This window comes from Xenopus laevis, chromosome 8S, assembly GCF_017654675.1.
Source record: "Xenopus laevis strain J_2021 chromosome 8S, Xenopus_laevis_v10.1, whole genome shotgun sequence".
Taxonomy (NCBI): Eukaryota; Metazoa; Chordata; class Amphibia; order Anura; family Pipidae; genus Xenopus; species Xenopus laevis.
Window position 1 is genome coordinate 67,093,966 of NC_054386.1, and position 17,786 is coordinate 67,111,751.

The 17,786-nt window shown below is 40.0% G+C and overlaps 1 protein-coding gene across 4 annotated transcripts in view; it reads right to left on the reverse strand.

Annotated features, from left to right (window-relative positions):
• The window catches only part of radx.S (RPA1 related single stranded DNA binding protein, X-linked S homeolog), a 33,290-nt gene extending 19,645 nt beyond the window's left edge, over positions 1 to 13,645 (reverse strand). For 3 of the 4 annotated variants that reach the window (XM_018233028.2, XM_018233029.2, XM_018233027.2), the window contains exons 1-3: positions 12,797 to 13,643; positions 8,718 to 8,851; positions 6,281 to 6,473 (exon numbers count right to left, since the gene is read on the reverse strand). In XM_018233028.2, the coding sequence (XP_018088517.1) occupies positions 6,281 to 6,473; positions 8,718 to 8,851; positions 12,797 to 13,373 (904 nt within the window). In that variant the 5' untranslated portion in view covers positions 13,374 to 13,643. Of the gene's footprint in view, positions 1 to 6,280; positions 6,474 to 8,717; positions 8,852 to 12,796 lie in introns of all 4 variants that reach the window. The other variant, XM_018233030.2, reaches the window with a different exon arrangement.
• Positions 13,646 to 17,786: the final 4,141 nt, after the last annotated feature.

Below are 17,786 nucleotides of genomic sequence, written 5' to 3' on the forward strand. Positions count from 1 at the left end.
ATTACCTGTGAGAACTGTTACAATTAGAAGATGCCTACGTGAAGCCAAGCTATCTGCAAGAAGCCCCATTGTTAAAAAAAAATAGATGTGTGCTGAAGAGGTTATATTCTGCCAAAGAACACATCTACTGCCCTAAAGAGAAATGGCGCAACATTTTGAGGACTGATGAATAGTGATGGGCAAATCTGACACGTTTTGCTTGGCAAAAAAATTCACGAAATGGCGAAAATTCTCCAAAATGCATTGAAGTCTATGGCGTCAATATTTTTTTGTCATTGAAGTCTATGGGCGTCATTTTTGCGGCAAAACTCTATATATCACTACTAAAGAAAGCAAGATTGTTCTTTTAGGGTTTAGGGGCAGCAGACAATTTGTCAGCTGTCCCCCAAACACTGAATACAAGCCACTGTACCCTGTGAAGACAGTAATGTTTCTCATACTATGGTGTTGGGCCTATTTATCACATACCAGGGATCACATGGATCAGTTTCAGTACATCAAAATACTTGAAGAGGTCATGTTGCCTTGTGCCGAAGAGGAAACACCAGTAAATCAGCAACATCTTGGTTCCAGACCAATAAGATTGATGTTATAGCGTGGCCAGTCCAATCCCCGGACCTTAATCCAATAGAAAACTTGGGTGACATCCAAAATGGTGTTTTTGAGGCAAAACCAAGAAATGCAGACAAATTGTGGAATGTAACAGGTGCCAGAAGTTGGTCGACTCCATGCAACACAGATATTCAGTTCTCAGAAACAGTGGTTATATAACTAAATATTAGTTCAGTGATTCAAAGGAAAGCAAAATCTTGAAACATTTTTCAGTTTATACAGTGAATGTTTGAGTTTGTAAAGAAGAATGCAGACACGGCTATTTTTTTTGGTCAGCCTAATATTCGCTTTTCTTTACTTATGTAAAAGTATAAAACACAAATTTGATAAATTTTTCTTCATGTTTTGATTTGGAATAGAATATGCAGTGTTCCTAATGCATTTGCATGTATGGAAATAAAAGCTTCATAATTTGAGCTTTATTCGTTTATTTTTTTAAACGTACGGCTATTATTCGGAAAACACAACTCTAGATGCTATTTTACAGTGATGGGCTTTTTGTTTATAAGACAAGAACAGTGCCGGGCCAACGTGGGCAGGCGCCCTAGGCAGCCTAGCCGGGCGCATGCGTGAAAAAACACGAGTGGGCACTCGCAAAAAAAGAAAAGTGCGCATGCGAGAAAAAACAAAAGTGCGTATGCGCAAGAGAGATCGCGCACGTCGGCCAGAGCAGGGACCGGACTAGGGTATAGGAGAGGCAGAGAAGATGCATGCCTGGCGCCCCTCCAGCCTTGTGCCATAGGCACCTGCCTACTCTGCCTACCCCTAGTTCCGGCCCTGGACAAGAATGCGGTTATCCTGTGATGATAGTATTGGTCTATTGAGCAAGGCCCCTTTACCTCTTGTATCAGTCACTATGGGGCCGATTCACTAAGCTCGAGTGAAGGATTCGAATGAAAAAAATTCGAATTTCGAAGTATTTTTTGGGTACTTCGACCATCGAATTGGTTAAATTCGTTCGAATACGAACGAAATCGAACGAAAAATCGTTCGACTATTCGACCATTCGATAGTCGAAGTACTTTCCCTTTAAAAAAAACTTCGACCCCCTACTTCGGCAGATAAAACCTACCGAAGTCAATGTTAGCCTATGGGGAAGGTCCCCATAGGCTTGCTAAACTTTTTTTGATCAAAGGATTTTCCTTCGATCGTTGGATTAAAATCCTTCGAATCGTTCGATTCGAAGGATTTAATCGTTCGATCGAACGAAAAATCCTTCGATCGATCGAACGAACATTTAGCGCTAAATCCTTCGACTTCGATATTCGAAGTCGAAGGATTTCAATTCGAGGGTCGAATTTCGAAGTATTTTTAACTTCGAAATTAGACCCTTAGTGAATCTGCCCCTATGTGTATGTAATCTGTATTTTCAATGGACATTACTTCACTTAAGTATGAATAGAAGAAATAGGTAACAAAAATTAGATAAACATTATGATTATCGCCTCTCGAAATGTTTTTTAAAAATGAATATGCTGCAGATATCTTTAAAGGGATTTTGTCATGATTTTTATGATGTAGTTTTTATTTCTAAATTACACTGTTTACACTGCAAATAATTCCCTCTACAATATAAAGTTTCATTCCTGAACCAGCAAGTGTATTTTTTTTTTTTAGATGTAATATTGGTGTGTAGGCAGCCATCTCAGGTAATTTCGCCTAGTCTTGTGCTTTCAGAAAGAGCCAGCAATTTAATATGGGAATTGCTTTCTGGCAGGCTGTTGCTTCTCCTATTGTATTTAACTGAATGTGTCGCTGTGGGACCTGGCTTTTTCTACTGAGTGCTGTTCTTAGATCTACCAGACAGTTGTTATCTTGTGTTAGGGAGCTGCTATCTGGTTACCTTCCCATTGTTCTTTTGTTAGGCTGCTGGGGGGGAGGGAGGGGGTTATACCACTCCAACTTGCAGTACAGCAGTAAAGAGTGACTGAAGTTTATCAGAGCATAAGTCACATGACTGGGGCAGCTGGGAAACTGACTATGTCTAGCCCCATGTCAGATTTCAAAATTACATATAAAAAAATCTGTTAGCTCTTTTGCGAAATGGATTTCAGTGCCAAATTCTGCTGGAGCAGCACTATTAACTGAATTTTTTTTTCCCATGACAGTATCCCTTTAAGCATTTATGGAAGATTTATTCACACCTAAAAAGAAAACAAAATACATTATACATTAGGCACAGGGCCAGACTCAGAAACTAGGCGTCTGCTCACCAGAAGCATTATTACATAATTAAGTTCGGTTGGAAAAAAACCAAAGTCCATCAAGTTCAACCCCTCCAAATGAAACCCAGAGTCCATACATACACACACTGAACCCTCAATATACTCACATAAACTATACATAAACTCATACACTAACTATAGATTTTAGTATCACAATATTATGTCTGTCCAAGAATCATTAAAAACACTCTTAAAGGCATTCACTGAATCAGTCATCACAACATCACCAGGCAGTTCATTCCACAACCTCACTGTCCTCACTGTGAAGAACCCCCTACGTTGCTTCAAATGAAAGTTATTTTTCTTCTAGTCTAAAGTGGTGGCCTCTGGTACGGTGATCCTCTTTATGGATAAAAAGGTCCCCTGCTATTTGTCTATAATGTCCTCTAATGTACTTGTAATCATGTCCCCTCGCAAGTATCTTTTTTTTCGCAGAGAAAACAATCCCAACCTTGACAGTCTACCCTCATAATTTAAGTTTTCCATCCCTCTGATATGATGACTTTTTTTTTTTTTTAAATGCAATGCTATTTGAATGGACTCTCCATTAGTCAGCTAGAAAAGCTCAGCAACAGTTTTTTAATTGAAAAACTCTAAATTCCTCTTTATTGGGTGGTTTTGTTTATTCTTAAGACAAAATTATGAATACAGTTAAAGGAGCTGTGCACCTAAAACCTACATACTGAAAGACAATATAATTCTCAGCTACTTTCAAAAATACATTACCGTAATTAAAATGTTCAGTGGTTGACATCATATGTAACTGTAAATACAACTGAAAGCAGAATCTGTTTGTCCCTTCCTATTACCTCATTCTGACTCTTAAAACAAAACAGCAGAAACCAGTTCATTAAAGGAGCAGTGCCCACCTCTATGCACCTTTATTTCAACATGAGCAATATATATATAGAACTAAAGATACATTTGCATATGTTTTAGTTATTTTCATTATACAGCAGCACAGGAGCATTATTATGTGTTCACCCTATCTTACTATTAAAGGCAACATGTCACCAACACAGAAAAATCTGTATAATAAAAGTCCTTTTCAAATTATGAATCCATGAATCCATATTCTTTTTTTTATTATTAACCTCCATTCCTAAAGTAAACTAATTTGAAAATCTAAGCTGGCATTCATATTTTTCCATCCCCATCTCTATGCCTAAAGCATCGCAATTGCCTTCACTTTCATTTCTGCACTTTTAGATGCTCACATGGCGCCTCCCTCCTCAGTCTATAACTGCATAGCCTGTGCATGGGAATGTGCATCAGGTCCTTTTTTTTGAGAATACATTAGATTTTGGGACGCTGGGGGAAGGTATTAGGATGTGACAATCAGTTATAGACTGAATGTTAGCTGGGGTGCTGTCCTATAATCATTTGCACTTTAGATGGACACAGTGGACTGGACTGTGGAGGTTTATAACACCCAAACTGCAATATGCTTTTTTATTATGATTTGAAGGATTACGCGTGTAGACTTTCTATAATAATATACCGCAACTTGCAAGTCCAGATGCTACAAACAAAGATCTACTGGATGGCTATCTGAGCATGAAACATCTTTACAGTCAACTACATAAACCTGGTTTTATCAATTGTAAATATGTTAGTTAAACCCCTCATAATGATTGGACAATGCAAAATCAGAGCCAGCTAACCAGCAAGATCTTTAGCAATTACCACTAATTGTTCTGTCCACTAAATATTATTTGCTGAATTGCAGAATGCAACATTCTGAGCAACTTTTGGTCTAATATTCAGTAGGGATACATATGAACATCATCCTGCAAGAAATATCCTATTGCTGATACAGGTATGGGACCTGTTATGCAGAATGCTTCGGACCCGTTATCCAGAATGCTTAGGCCCAGGGGTTTTTCAGATAACAGATCTTTCCTTAATTTGGATCTTCATACGTTAAGTCTACTAGAAAATTATGGAAACATAAAATAACCCCAACAGACTGGTTTTGCTTTTAATAAGGGTTAATTTTATCTTATGCAGTTAGATAATTAAAGGCTGGCACATACTGGACCACACACCGTAAATAGATGTAGAAAAAAAGTATTTACTAAAGCAAAAACATCAGAATAAAGCCTAAAGTGTTTCGAGCCTTAGGGGCACTTAGTCATAGGCTATGTCATTCAGCCTATGACTAACTGCCTCTAAGGCATGAAACGCGTTAGGCTTTATTCTGATGTTTTTGCTTCAATAAATACTTTTTTACTACATCTATTTATGGAGTGTGGCCCAGTATGTGCCAGCCCTTCATTATCTATCTGCATCAATTGCCTCCCTAAGCTGAAGGTCTGGGGCTTGAGCACCTGGACCCCTCTTTTTTTCTGTGTAAGTTAACCCCATCCTTTACTGCATTCGACAGTGAACATTCTTTTTGTAAATGTATTAATTATATCTTAGTTTGGATCAAATACAAGCTACTGTTTTAAACTTTTTTAAATATTTGAATTATTTGGATTAAATGGAGTCTATGGGAGACGTCCTTTCCGTAATTTGGAGATTTCTGGATAACGGGTTTATAGATAACGGATCCCATACCTGTACTTTAACAATACAGAAGTATTTTTTGAAAACAGCAGAGAGACATTTTACACCTCACATTTTATAATGTGACATGGAAATTTAAATGTTTAAATTCTGCTGAAGCAGAATTACATTATATTTATATATTTCTGCACCACGCCCTGTATGTCTGTTGTATGTCTTAATAACCCACGCATTGTTCAATACAGTAACGTAACTAGAGGGGGGCGGGCCCTGGCGCGGGACGTGCAGCCGGCCCCCCCTCCGCACGCCCGGAACTCCGTGGAAGACAGTGGCGCGTGAGCTGCCGCGGGGCCCTGAGGGGGTGCGGGCCCTGGCCCAATCGCACCCCCTGCTCCCCCGGTAGTTACGCCACTGGTTCAATATTAATATTAAGATGATGAAGATTTAAGGCACTGGGGCTCATTTATCAACACTGGGCAAAATTGCCCATGGGCTGTTACCTATAGCAACCAATCAGATTGCTGCATTCATTGTTCTTCTTGCAGCTGGCTTTAAAAAGCTAATCACTGATTGGTTGCTATAGGTAACAGCCCATGGGCAAATTTGCCCAGTGTTGATAAATGAGCCCCACTGTGTTTTGCTTTTTGTATTTTGACATCCCTTATCCCATTGATGATATATTTTTGAACAGAGGTGACAGAGCAGAGACATTGTATACCTTATTTCATAATGTGACATGCATTTAAATGTGCCCCTTAAAAAGGATCTTCTCAGTATACCATAAAAACAGACTGGCTCAGGCTAAAAGGAGCCTGATCTCAACTTCTGTGTCAGGTTATTGTGACCTTGGTTATATCACTTTATCTTTTTTTGCCAAACTAAATGACAGGGAAGTCAGGATACACAAAGGACACATTTCAGAAATACTCTACCTACAGAAGGCAGCCTCTTCACCTGAGAGTCCCCTGGAGTTGGAAATGTCCTGTTCTGGTAACTCGGCTTGACAGAGTACTGCTGAAGCAGAATTACATTGCCAACCTGCAGAGTATTATACCATTCCGGACACAGTTCATTCCACAAAACCATTGTCATCATTCCTGAGTAATCAGCAACTTCAAAATAGGCCTGAAAACAAATAAAAAAATAAAATCTCACACAATTTTCTGGAACTGTTAAGGTTACAGGAAAAAGTGACTAAATACTATGTGAATGAAACAAGATCTTGCATGATGCAACCTCACATCCAAAGATACAAATCAATCACAGTGTTATTTTTAAATGTACATTCTCCATCACCATTCCATAAGTCTACAAGTAATACTTGAATAATGCGTCTCTTCCGTCCAGGGGCGGATTAAGGGGTAGGCTAGCCTAGGCTATACAAAAAAACAGCGATGTGGCAATGGCGGAGCTCAACCCATGCACGCCAGCTCCTGCTAAGCCGCAGCTCTCGCGATGTGTCGGCTCCTTCTGACCGGCTACTACATCAAACCACTGTTACCGCTGCGGAGCGCTGATCAAAGCATCAGAGTCCAAGAATGCTTTGATCAGCGCTCTGCAGCGGTAACAGTGGTTTGATGTAGTAGCCTAGGCTATAGCCTAGGGGTCCATTGGTGGTAGGGGCCCATGGGTTTTTTTACTGAATTTTTTTTAAAGTTTAACGGGTCCAGGTCGCCCCCTCCCCCGCTTGCTGCCTGGGACTGGAAAAGGTCAGAGAACATCGGCAACTTGCACAGTAGGCACTGAAAGCAGGCAGGTTTGCATGAGCAGCGTGAGTGTGTCTCTCTGCGTGTGGGCAAGTGCAACCAATCTCGACTCTAAGCCTGACCAGGTTACAATCTTCTTTGGAAGGCGCTCATCAGTGACGTCACTGGTGTGCGCGGAAAAAGAGTTGAGCGCAGCGCACTTTTGCACACACATGGTCAGAGACTCAGGCAGAGCAGACACGTAGTCCGACTGTCTGCCTTCGTTCTTCGTCGTTATGACTCGTCACCACTTGCCACCCAATCCCAAGAGTTGCTTTTATTAGCTTGCAGCTTACTCTATAATTTAAGCACGACACGGTTGTCTTAGACAGTCAGACTCAGTCCCAGGCAGCTAGCTAGAGCAAGGCACAGGGGTGTGGGGGGGGCCAACGGGCCACGCCAACTAGCGTAGTGGACGCAGGACGATAGCAGACTAGCAGTAGCAGCCCCTGTCCTGCAGCAGTCTGTGCCAGTGGGCAGAGAATTTTTTTTTTTTTATTAAAAACTCCAGGTGAGGGGTTGGGTCGGCCAGCAGCAAGGTGAGTACAGAGGGCTCCCGGCTGTGCCCAGTAACAGCTGTAGAGGCAGAACCAGCCTGCACATAAAGTAAAACAGACTAGCAGTAGCAGCCCCGGTCCTGCAGCAGTCTGTGCCATTGGGCAGAGAATTTTTTTTTTTTAATTAAAAACTTCAGGTGAGGGGTTGGGTTGGCCAGCAGCAAGGTGAGTGCAGGGGGCTGTGCCCAGTAACAGCTGTAGAGGCAGAACCAGCCTGCCCCTAAAAGTAAAGCAGTCAAATAATTTCTGCAGACACAGTGAAATAATTTTTGAAGCCTGCAGACAGTAAAATAATTTTTGTAGCCTGCAGACAGTGAAATAAATTCTGCAGACAGTGAAATATTTTCTGCAGTGAAATCATGTCTGCAGACAGTGAAATCATTTTTGTAGCCTGCAGACAGTGAAATATTTTCTGCAGACTGAAATATTTTCTGCAGACTGAAATATTTTCTACAGACAGTGAAATCATTTTTTAGTAGCCTGCAGACAGTGAAATAATTTCTACAGACAGTGAAATGATTTTTATTTTTGTTTTGCCGCGTAAATACGCTAGCGTCATGTGCCATTGACTAAGCTTGAAACCGCTAGCATATAAATAAAGTCCAACCCTAGAAGAGGGCCCCATGGAAAGAGTAGCCTAGGAGCCTCATATGTCCTTAATCCGCCACTGCTTCCGTCCACCCTTATACCACTTACCGCCAGATCGCTTTCAAGAAAAATGTGCACTAAATTATATCACTTCAAGTCTCTAATGCCTTTTTTTTTTTTTTAACTCAAACCATCCTCGGCATGTTTATCAAACAGGAAATATAAAGTGGAAGAAATTTATCATTATTGAGAATAGTGGTTCCTTAACAGCTAGACCCCCCGGAGGGGGGGGGGAGGTTGCAATTGAAGTGCAGAAAAGGAGTACAAGACACAGTAGTAGATAACTTCAGATATGCTTTTATTATCTCAAAAAAAGGGTAGCAAGATCCAAGGGCCACTTCTTTTTATTCTCTGGCCATGTAGATGTGGTCTCTGATCAGGGCCTGTGGCCACATTTTCATCAACATCACAGAACTTACCTGATATGGAATGTTAATTTTTCCTTCTGGTTTCCCAAAATAACGAAGTCTGGATTTGTACATAATCCGTACCAGCAATGACTTTCTTGTCCTCCATTGCAATTCCAGACGCTGTAATGAAGTGACTTTGCTCACTACAATATGGAATTTAAAAAAAAGTCATATTAATCAAACTAAACAAAACACTTTACGACAGTAAAAATATAGTGCTTTGAAAATAAAAAGCACCATCCTCAAGATATTATGGGGATGGTAGTGCAGAAATATTAAAAATTGGGTTTCATTTGTCATATGTCTTTAAAAGCCTCTGGTATGGTTAATTTTAATATGATTGGAAAATTCCAGCTGTGTGATGTTGAATATTACAGAGTACAAGGTCTGTGATGTGCAATTAGGATCTCATCAAGATTGTAGGAGACCCCAGAGAGCTGTTAATCTGGGGGAACCATTCCTTGCCATCACAGCCCAGCTAAAACAAAAGCCTTCTGCACTAAGATATAACCACTTTGTAACTAGAATAGGAAGTCATCTCAGAGGGCTCAGTCATTTTACCGCCATGGCTTTAGTTGAGATAAAATGTGCTGGGTTACCATTATCTCAACTGACCAGAAACTCTACTTACTAATGCAGTTCTCTCTTCACTTTTTGCCTGTATAAACTTGTTGGATTACAAGACAAATATTTGTTTCTCAGAAGCAGTAATTTACGGGTTTCGTTTTATGTTACAAATCAAAGTGAAAGAAAAGAAAAGAACATATTTATGGTATATTAACATCTAGGCTCTTGACAAAAATTTCTAGTAAATTCACCCCTGTATTCCTTCAAGAAATGACGGATCTCTGGGATTTTTGAGGATTCCACTGGTCTCTAATCTACAACCCCAACTGTCCTGCAGAATTTTTCCCAATCTTACTGTAACACAAATTAAATCCCTGCAACCTCAGTGCAGTTCAGCTCTCTGTACTTTTTTATTTTTGCACCATGCCCTGTGTTAATGCTTGAGGTACTAAGACATACAACAGATTGTTTTGCATTAATATTAAGAAGATGATGATTTATGGTATTGTGTTTTGCTTTTTGTATTTTGAGGTATTGTATTTTGCGTTCACTGTCCTGTGTTCAACTACATTCTCTCCACCATAAGAAACCACCTTGCAAAACTGAAAACAAAAAGCAGTCCTTGAAAGTATAGAGCTCACACTCCATGAAAAGTGCAAAATTTGGACTTAAATATCCATGTTTATGACCCACGATGCAGCATTTCCATGGAATTAAAGAATAATAGCTAGAAACTGTGTGCGCACAATTCATCAGTGCAGATACAAATGAGCTTCGGCATAAAAAAAACTATATAGCATTCAAAAGTTCAACCTAACCTTATGTTATTAAAGCAGCAATTGTGCCTGAGTGTGCAATGTCCATGATTCCTGAAGCCTCTCCAATTTGCCTCAAAGGTGGTAAAAATCCTTCAAAACTACAAGATGGCGATTGGATCATTCCCTTTGTACTGAGAGCAATTTTCATTAGCCCAGTATTTTCTGATTTGCTAAAAAGGCATCACACACCTTGTTGAAGCCATGTACTGAATCTGCCAGTATGACTAACTCAGGGAGACATTTCCCCAACTTTACAGCTTTACTTTCTGAATATTAAGATGGAACCTCCTTTTTCCTAATATGAATGGAAACTTTAAATCACTGTGGGATGCCAATTAGATTAGATATGCTAACTTTTTTATCCTTGAATGCTGCTTGAAAAACTGTGTGTGAAAATATCTATCTATCTATCTATCTATATTGAATGAAGGCTGTTGCACAACAAAGTCTTGCAAAAAATGGTCTTATTATTTAGCTAAATAATAACCATTTTTGCAAGACCCTGTTGTGCAATAGCCTTCATTCAATTTTTATATATATATATATTCTGTTAGCACCAGTGCAATAACCCATATAAGTGAGTGCATGAGGCATTTAATGATTTTGTGTGTGTATATATATATATATATATATATATATATATATATATATATATATATATATATATATATATATATATATATATAAAATATATATATATCTATATATCTATAGTGAATAAAGTACCCCTTATTGTAAAATATAAGGACATCAAACTTCCCAGGTAATGACAGGGACCTCAGCTAAAATAATCATGACTCAAAACATATTTACCACATTAAATACTTTTCAAAATGACAGTCACAAAAAAACTAAAAATCTCTTGAAATGAACACAGAGACTCTGTCTAACAATGAGGGTGGTGTTTTCAAATTTGAATTGGATTTTTTTTTAATAGGAAAAAAAGGGGATTTTTGGCATATCCCATAATGGTTATTAACAACAGCTTTTCAATGTTATCTGCCAAGTATAATTGCATCCAAAATATTCCTACTTTTGCTTTTAGCTCAAAAATGGCCGCAGCACTTTTTTTTAATTTAGTGCCCCTTATGCAGCATTCAAACACTACCCACAAAACTTCATGTTTAACATTTTATAACAAAAGCATGACCACACTGTTAATGTAATTCCTTACTGTAGTTCTTTTATACTTTTATTTCATTAACACATGCCAGACTGGTGCACAAATAAAAAACAAAAAAACGTCAGTGCCCATAATATTGAATAGATACAATGAAAAGGCAATCCTGTGATGAACGGGTCTTTTCCCAAATACCACAACACTGTTTTGTAATTTAATATATTTATTATTAAATAATATATATATATATATATATATATATATATATATATATAGATATGTAATGGCTCAAGAGAGGCTAGCACACACAGGACTTATGGAGAAAAAAAGGTTTTATTCAAAAAAATAAACTAACATTTCGGCTAAGTCCCTAGCCTTTCTCGAAGGTATATACATACATATATATGGGGTGGGGCACAAGTAAAAAGTGACATTGACATTAAAAAAAATTACCTTGCCACCGAAGCATAAACAATATTATAATAATTATGAATATACTAAACGGTTTAGAGTTCCACACTTACAAGCCTAATGTAAACACAAACTCGGCAAATGTAGCAAGTTTATTGCAATTTCTGTTTGTATTTTTAGATAAAGTTCATACTTAAAGGGAAAACTCAAATCAGCCAGATTAATTTGTTTAAGAAACAAATGTCGTGTGTAGTTTTACTTGCTTTTTAATGAATGAACTTGTGCCTGATTATTTTGTTTGTAATGGTCACACATTAAACTGTTCCTGCTCTAAATCTTTGTATTATTGGTCTGCAAATTTCTACTGCGAGACATTTCTAACAGCAGACATGGACCTAATTTCCATACTGTATTGCACAATGGCAAACGTTCCAGTTACGGGAAGAAGAATGTAAAAGTTATTTCAACAAATACATTGTTTAGAGCAATGACCAAATGTTTCGCTTTCATAGAGAATACAGCATGTAAAGCAAGCCACTGCATTACATTGTACTTGATGTCGAGATGTACATAATGCAGCTTATAAACTTTTCGGGAAATCATAGTAAATGTTGTTAAATATAGTCAAAAGGCCCCATAAGCAGCCCCTCACAGCCACTTTGTTTTAAAGTTTACTTTATAGGAGCCCTTTTAATACCTTGGTGTGTATGTTAAGCAGGAGAGAAGCAAAATGGCCACCATGTTTAGTGCGGCTGAGTGTCTTGTCGTTTGCTATGGCTCACAACAGTTTGGGGTGATTCCTGCATCTGCTGACCTTCATATGGTGGGACAGAATAAGATTGTAAGCCTTTAGGTCTAATAATAATAATAACACTTGGGCACAGCACTGTGTAACATCAGCTGCTGATAAAGAATCCTGTCCTAATGAATTAACCTGTTTGAATTAACACAGCTGTGGAGAAAACATTGAGCTCAGTAAAAACTGGGGCCACAGTTTGATCTTCTCAGAGACCTCCATCAGAACTTCACTAAATACTCCTCTAATGCCATATGCAACACCCCATTTGATTTTCAGTGATGTGAGAACAGGATTGGTCCTTGTACAAGGATTCCCTACTGAAGGCATCCATACTGTAGCACTAGCGCAGCCACCCCCTGTTGCCAACGCTTACCATCAATACTGACTTGATCACCTGCCAATTTAGGGCCGTTCCATGTGTCTCCATAGGGGTCGTCGTTATTCCAGAGCGGCAGATAATGTTTTCTCCCCCCAAGCAGTGGTAGCTGTCCGGCTGCAGGGAGATGCTGTGTATTAGGCAGCGCACTCAGTTCCCCGTTAACCTCCACCTCGTCTAAACACACTAGTCCTCTGCCCAGGCTCTTCTCACTGTATGTGTACGAGCAGCGCATGATTGTGACCCGGGCCCCGCTGCGCAGAATATTGCGCTGGACGAGGTAGTTAAGGTCGGAGTGCAGATGCCAGACATCCCCATGGGCCCCGTCCCACAGACACACATCATAGCAGAACGTATGGCGAGTTCCGGGTGGCCCTAAATAGCGCAGCACAGCCTGCACCAGCACTGGCTCCGGGTCCTGCAGTACCAACGTGAGACTAGGGCAGTCCTGCACCTGCTGTCGGGTTTGCTGGATCCAAGACAGGCCCGTGTCTCTGTTATTCGCACTCCATGGCCCCGTCCTGTTCTGGACCGGGCTCCCTTCATCAAACTCGGCAGAGAGCAGGGCGTGCATGTCCCGCCTGATTGCATTTGCCACTGATACACCGGAGTGACCCGGGGCTGCTGTGCCTTTGCATGTCTGGAGCGGCGGGGCTTCTTATTTGGCACAAATCGCGTAACAGCTCGGGGGCAACCATGATCTAACCGTGGGAGGCACCTCGCTTCCGGCCTGCCTTTTGGGAAAGCCCCGAGCTGTCATTGGAAGCTCACACTTCGTGTGTTTGTTTAACTACAACTTTCAGCATTATCCCACCCACGGCGCTTGCAAATAAACATGTGGAGGGCTGACTATTACCCACCTATTTACAGCAGGATGGCTATTTTTGTTCAGTCAACTTCTTAACTCTGAAACTCTGATTAAATATCATAGGGTTATCAGAATTGCCAATCAGTCTATGTCAGGAGGTTGATAATTATCCAGGACAGAGTCAGACTGGGGTACTGGGTGCTTCCCAGAAAACCTGACCACCCAGCGGTGGCGCTCACTGAAACTGCCCAATTTGGTTGCTATAGGTCAGTGGTCCCCAACCAGTGGCAACTATATATTTATCTTTTTTTCCCTTTTAATAACATTGGGATAAAAGATCATTTGTACCGGCCAGGCGGCAACATGTTGCTCTCTAATCCCAGTAACGTAACTAGAGGGGGGTGGGCCCTGGCGCGGGACATGCAGCCGGGCCCCCTGCCCCCTCCGTATACCCAGATCTCCTGAGGGGGTGCGGGCCCTGTCTCAATCGCACCCCCTGCTCCCCCGGTAGTTATGCCACTGTCTAAACCTTTGGATGTTGCTCGCAGTCGCAGTGGCCCTTAAAGCAGGCACTCCGTTTTAAATTCCTGACGTGGAGAAATGCTTTGGTTGCATAAAACCATATGTAATGCCAAGCAGAGCCTCTGGTAGGCTGCACGTCCACATAGACACTACAAAATAGCCAATAACAGCCCTTATTTGCCCCAAACAAACTTTTTTCATGCTTGTTTTTTCTCTCCAACTCTTTCTACAATTGAATGTGGTTTGTGAGTAAAAGAAGGTTGGCGACCCCTGATATAGGTTTGAGACCAGTAGCAAAAAATTTGCACACACAATCTCAAGAGAAACAGGGCAGGTGCTGATGGGGAGACAGCCACCTTAGTTTATTTCTTCATGTTCCAACTCATATCCCAATGCATAATTAAGATTGCAGTCACACCTATCCCAAAGCCAATGAGAAACATGTTGTGGCATGGTGTGGTATTGTTGTCCCTTGGGCCAATACGAGTAGTATACAAGGGCAGAAAAGAAACAAAATTCAAATTAAAGCTGTCCCCTCCCTAACCACATCATTACCATTGGTTAAAAATTCCCTGTACTTCCCTTATTTCTCTCCAAATGCAAAGCTGCACAGTAACGTGGCCAGAGAGGCCTCCCTCCCAAATTATGCTCAATACTTCTACATTTGCCTCAAATTATTTATATTCTATTTGTACTGTATATTGTGAGTCGTCCCTAAGCTCAGTAACTGACAGCAGCACAGAGCATGTGCAGTGAATCAGCAGAAAAGAAAATGGGGGAGCTACTGGGGCATCTTAGGATGCACATATCTTCCCTGCTAAAATGCTGTGGTTGTCTTGGGCTGGTATAGAAGGCAAAAACATAATGTACAACATATCTGCCCTACTTCTTTAGTTAAGCTTTAGTTCTCCTTTAAGGTAAGACAATAGGGCAGTATTGAGGCCTCTCCTGGCAGAGGCAGGCCAAGCCAGTAGGGCATTCTAGTAACTGGACTAGCCAGCTCTCTGCCCTTGCCTTGTACTCATGCACATGATTGGCCTCGCATGAGGGGACAAGGGCTTGGGGTAGGCAGCAGAAGAGGTATGTGCTTGGCGCTCTCCTGCAGCTGCCTTAGGCACTTGCCTCTCTGCTTTCCCTTATTTCCAGCCCTGTCTCCAGCTGCTTATTTTAAATGGTTTTAGTAATTTTGGCATGGTGATAATAAATATTGCTTTTTAACATCATATGTATGGCCTCGGTTATCTGGTATTGTTTATTTGCATTTAGAGGCTAAGTCCCATATTGGAGTGGGTAAATATATTTTTATACTCTATTATACTCTATTATTCCTTTGTCACAGTGGTGAAGCTTTCCTGTGGGCCTCCAGCACATCAACAGCCAAGCTGCATTGACTACATGGTATATGTACTTCAGTCCAACATGCATTGTAAGCTTGAATGGCATGAAATGTCTTCCTCTTGTGAATTCTTCCTCTTGTGAATTCTAACATATAATCCCCAGCAACAAATATAGGCTGCAGAATGGGTTGTACTGAAGAGAACAGTCACTTTCAATGTGGCACTAGCAAAGGACACCATCTCTCCAACTATTCAGTTTGGCTTATTTCTGGCCTACAAGGCGATGGTCGGCCATTAAGCGATTGTGCTTATCAGCCACTAACTGGTAGGTCAGCCACATAAACTGTAGTGCAGTTCAAAAGTATCACATGTCCTCTGTTAGAACTGTCAGTGCCGTATTCCAAACTGTATCTTAAGGCAACATCAACACAAGAACTATTTTTCAGGTTCTTAAAAAGATGGGACACCAAACATGATCAATCATACCCAAGCATAGTGCTACCATGCGCAATGGCAAGAGTCAGTTGGAGTGGTATAAAAGTTGCAGCAATCGTCTCTGGAACACTGGAAACATATTCTTTCAGATGATTAATCACACTTTACCATCTGGCAGAGTGAAGGAGGAGGCTAGGTTTAGCAGATGCCACAGGGAGGCTACAGGGCCTCCTTCCGCATATATTAACTCAATCGTGAATGTAATTTTATTTTGTATTTTATTATATTGTATTGACCCCTGCCTGTTATATGTATTGTTCTACAGTGCAGTACTGCAAGGTGTCCAAGGAACTATAGCACTACATATACATTTGTATTTTAAATTGAACGCACACAATGACCCTTTTCTCCCTCTTTAATCCCTTTGCTTCATGTGCCACCCTTTCCCAGTGTGCTGTTCTTTACTCTAAACCCCCTTTCTCCAAGGACCCTTCTTTTATCCCTCATTTGCCAGTGTTCCTTTCTATCCTCTTACTTTTCCTAATTGTTCCATTCTTTCCTCTTCTGTCATATAATAGCAACTGTACTGTTGATAAATGTTCCCCTGAAATTCCTATATAAGTTAATAGAGAGCTGGGGAGATCATGGGGTGCACAGTCGTGGACTCTATTTTCACTCTTTAATAAATATGCCCAATAATGTAAGTTGTGTGTATATAACCATTTTAATATACAGTATAAATATATATATATATATATATATATATATATATATATATATATATATATAAAACTATATATATATATATATATATATATATCAGTCCAAGGGTGTATCAACCGTCATTATATATACAGTATTTATATCCAGAATGTTTAGGACCTGGCGTTTTTTCGAATAATGGATTTTTTCATAATATGGATCTTCATACCTTAAGTATTCTAGAAAATCATTTATACATTAAATAAAGCCAATAGGAAAAATAATCTAGAAAAAAATATCATTAAGATTTGGATTATTTGGTTAAAATTTAGTCTATGGGAGATAGCATTTCTGTAATTCAGAGCTTTCAGAATAATGGGTTTCCAGATAACAGATTCCATACCTGTACCTACCCAATCTGTTCAATACACTGTTACTACAGTATCTGTTTAAGTATCTGAGTTATCTGTGCCACCTTGGCACCACACACCTAAGCCTAGAAATATGCAATTGCTCATAATTGAGTGGAAGGTCTCTGGAATTTACTTTGTATTCTGGCAAAATAAGGATCATACACACAAATTTGGGAGCAGTAGAGGTGTTGGTTGTCTAGATCTGCCCCAACAATAGAAAAAAGCAACACTCAACGCATAGCTATTCAATACAGGCACATGTGGCATTACTGTGGATTTACTTGTTTCAGATGTATTGTCTGCTGTTTCGTCATGTAAAGGAATTAATAGTAATGGAGACATTTTAAATCTACAGTAGATTACATTTTTGGCTAACTAACTATATTAGAAACATATATTATTTTGCACAGTCCGTCTATTTACCCAGTTTTTATTTTTACACTGTTCCTTTAAGGCAAATGTCTTGGATGAGACCCCCTTTCATACTGGATGTATGTGGGTGTCGCCCCACAAGGAGCCACCTCGGGTGGCAGGGTCCATTTTAGCTTGGGATATAAAGGGTCTGCTTCAGTCATGCGAGAAGCATTTATTTTACATTGTGTTTAACATATCAGATCAATGATGTGATTATGATACAGGCAAGAGAAACAGTTAGTGAGACATACCGAGAGAAAAGACTATCACTTCCTGTAGCTGCACTTATAAACAATGAACATCTGACAACAGGTGACACATTACTCGTCCAGCCTGAGCAGCAGTATTCTGACTAA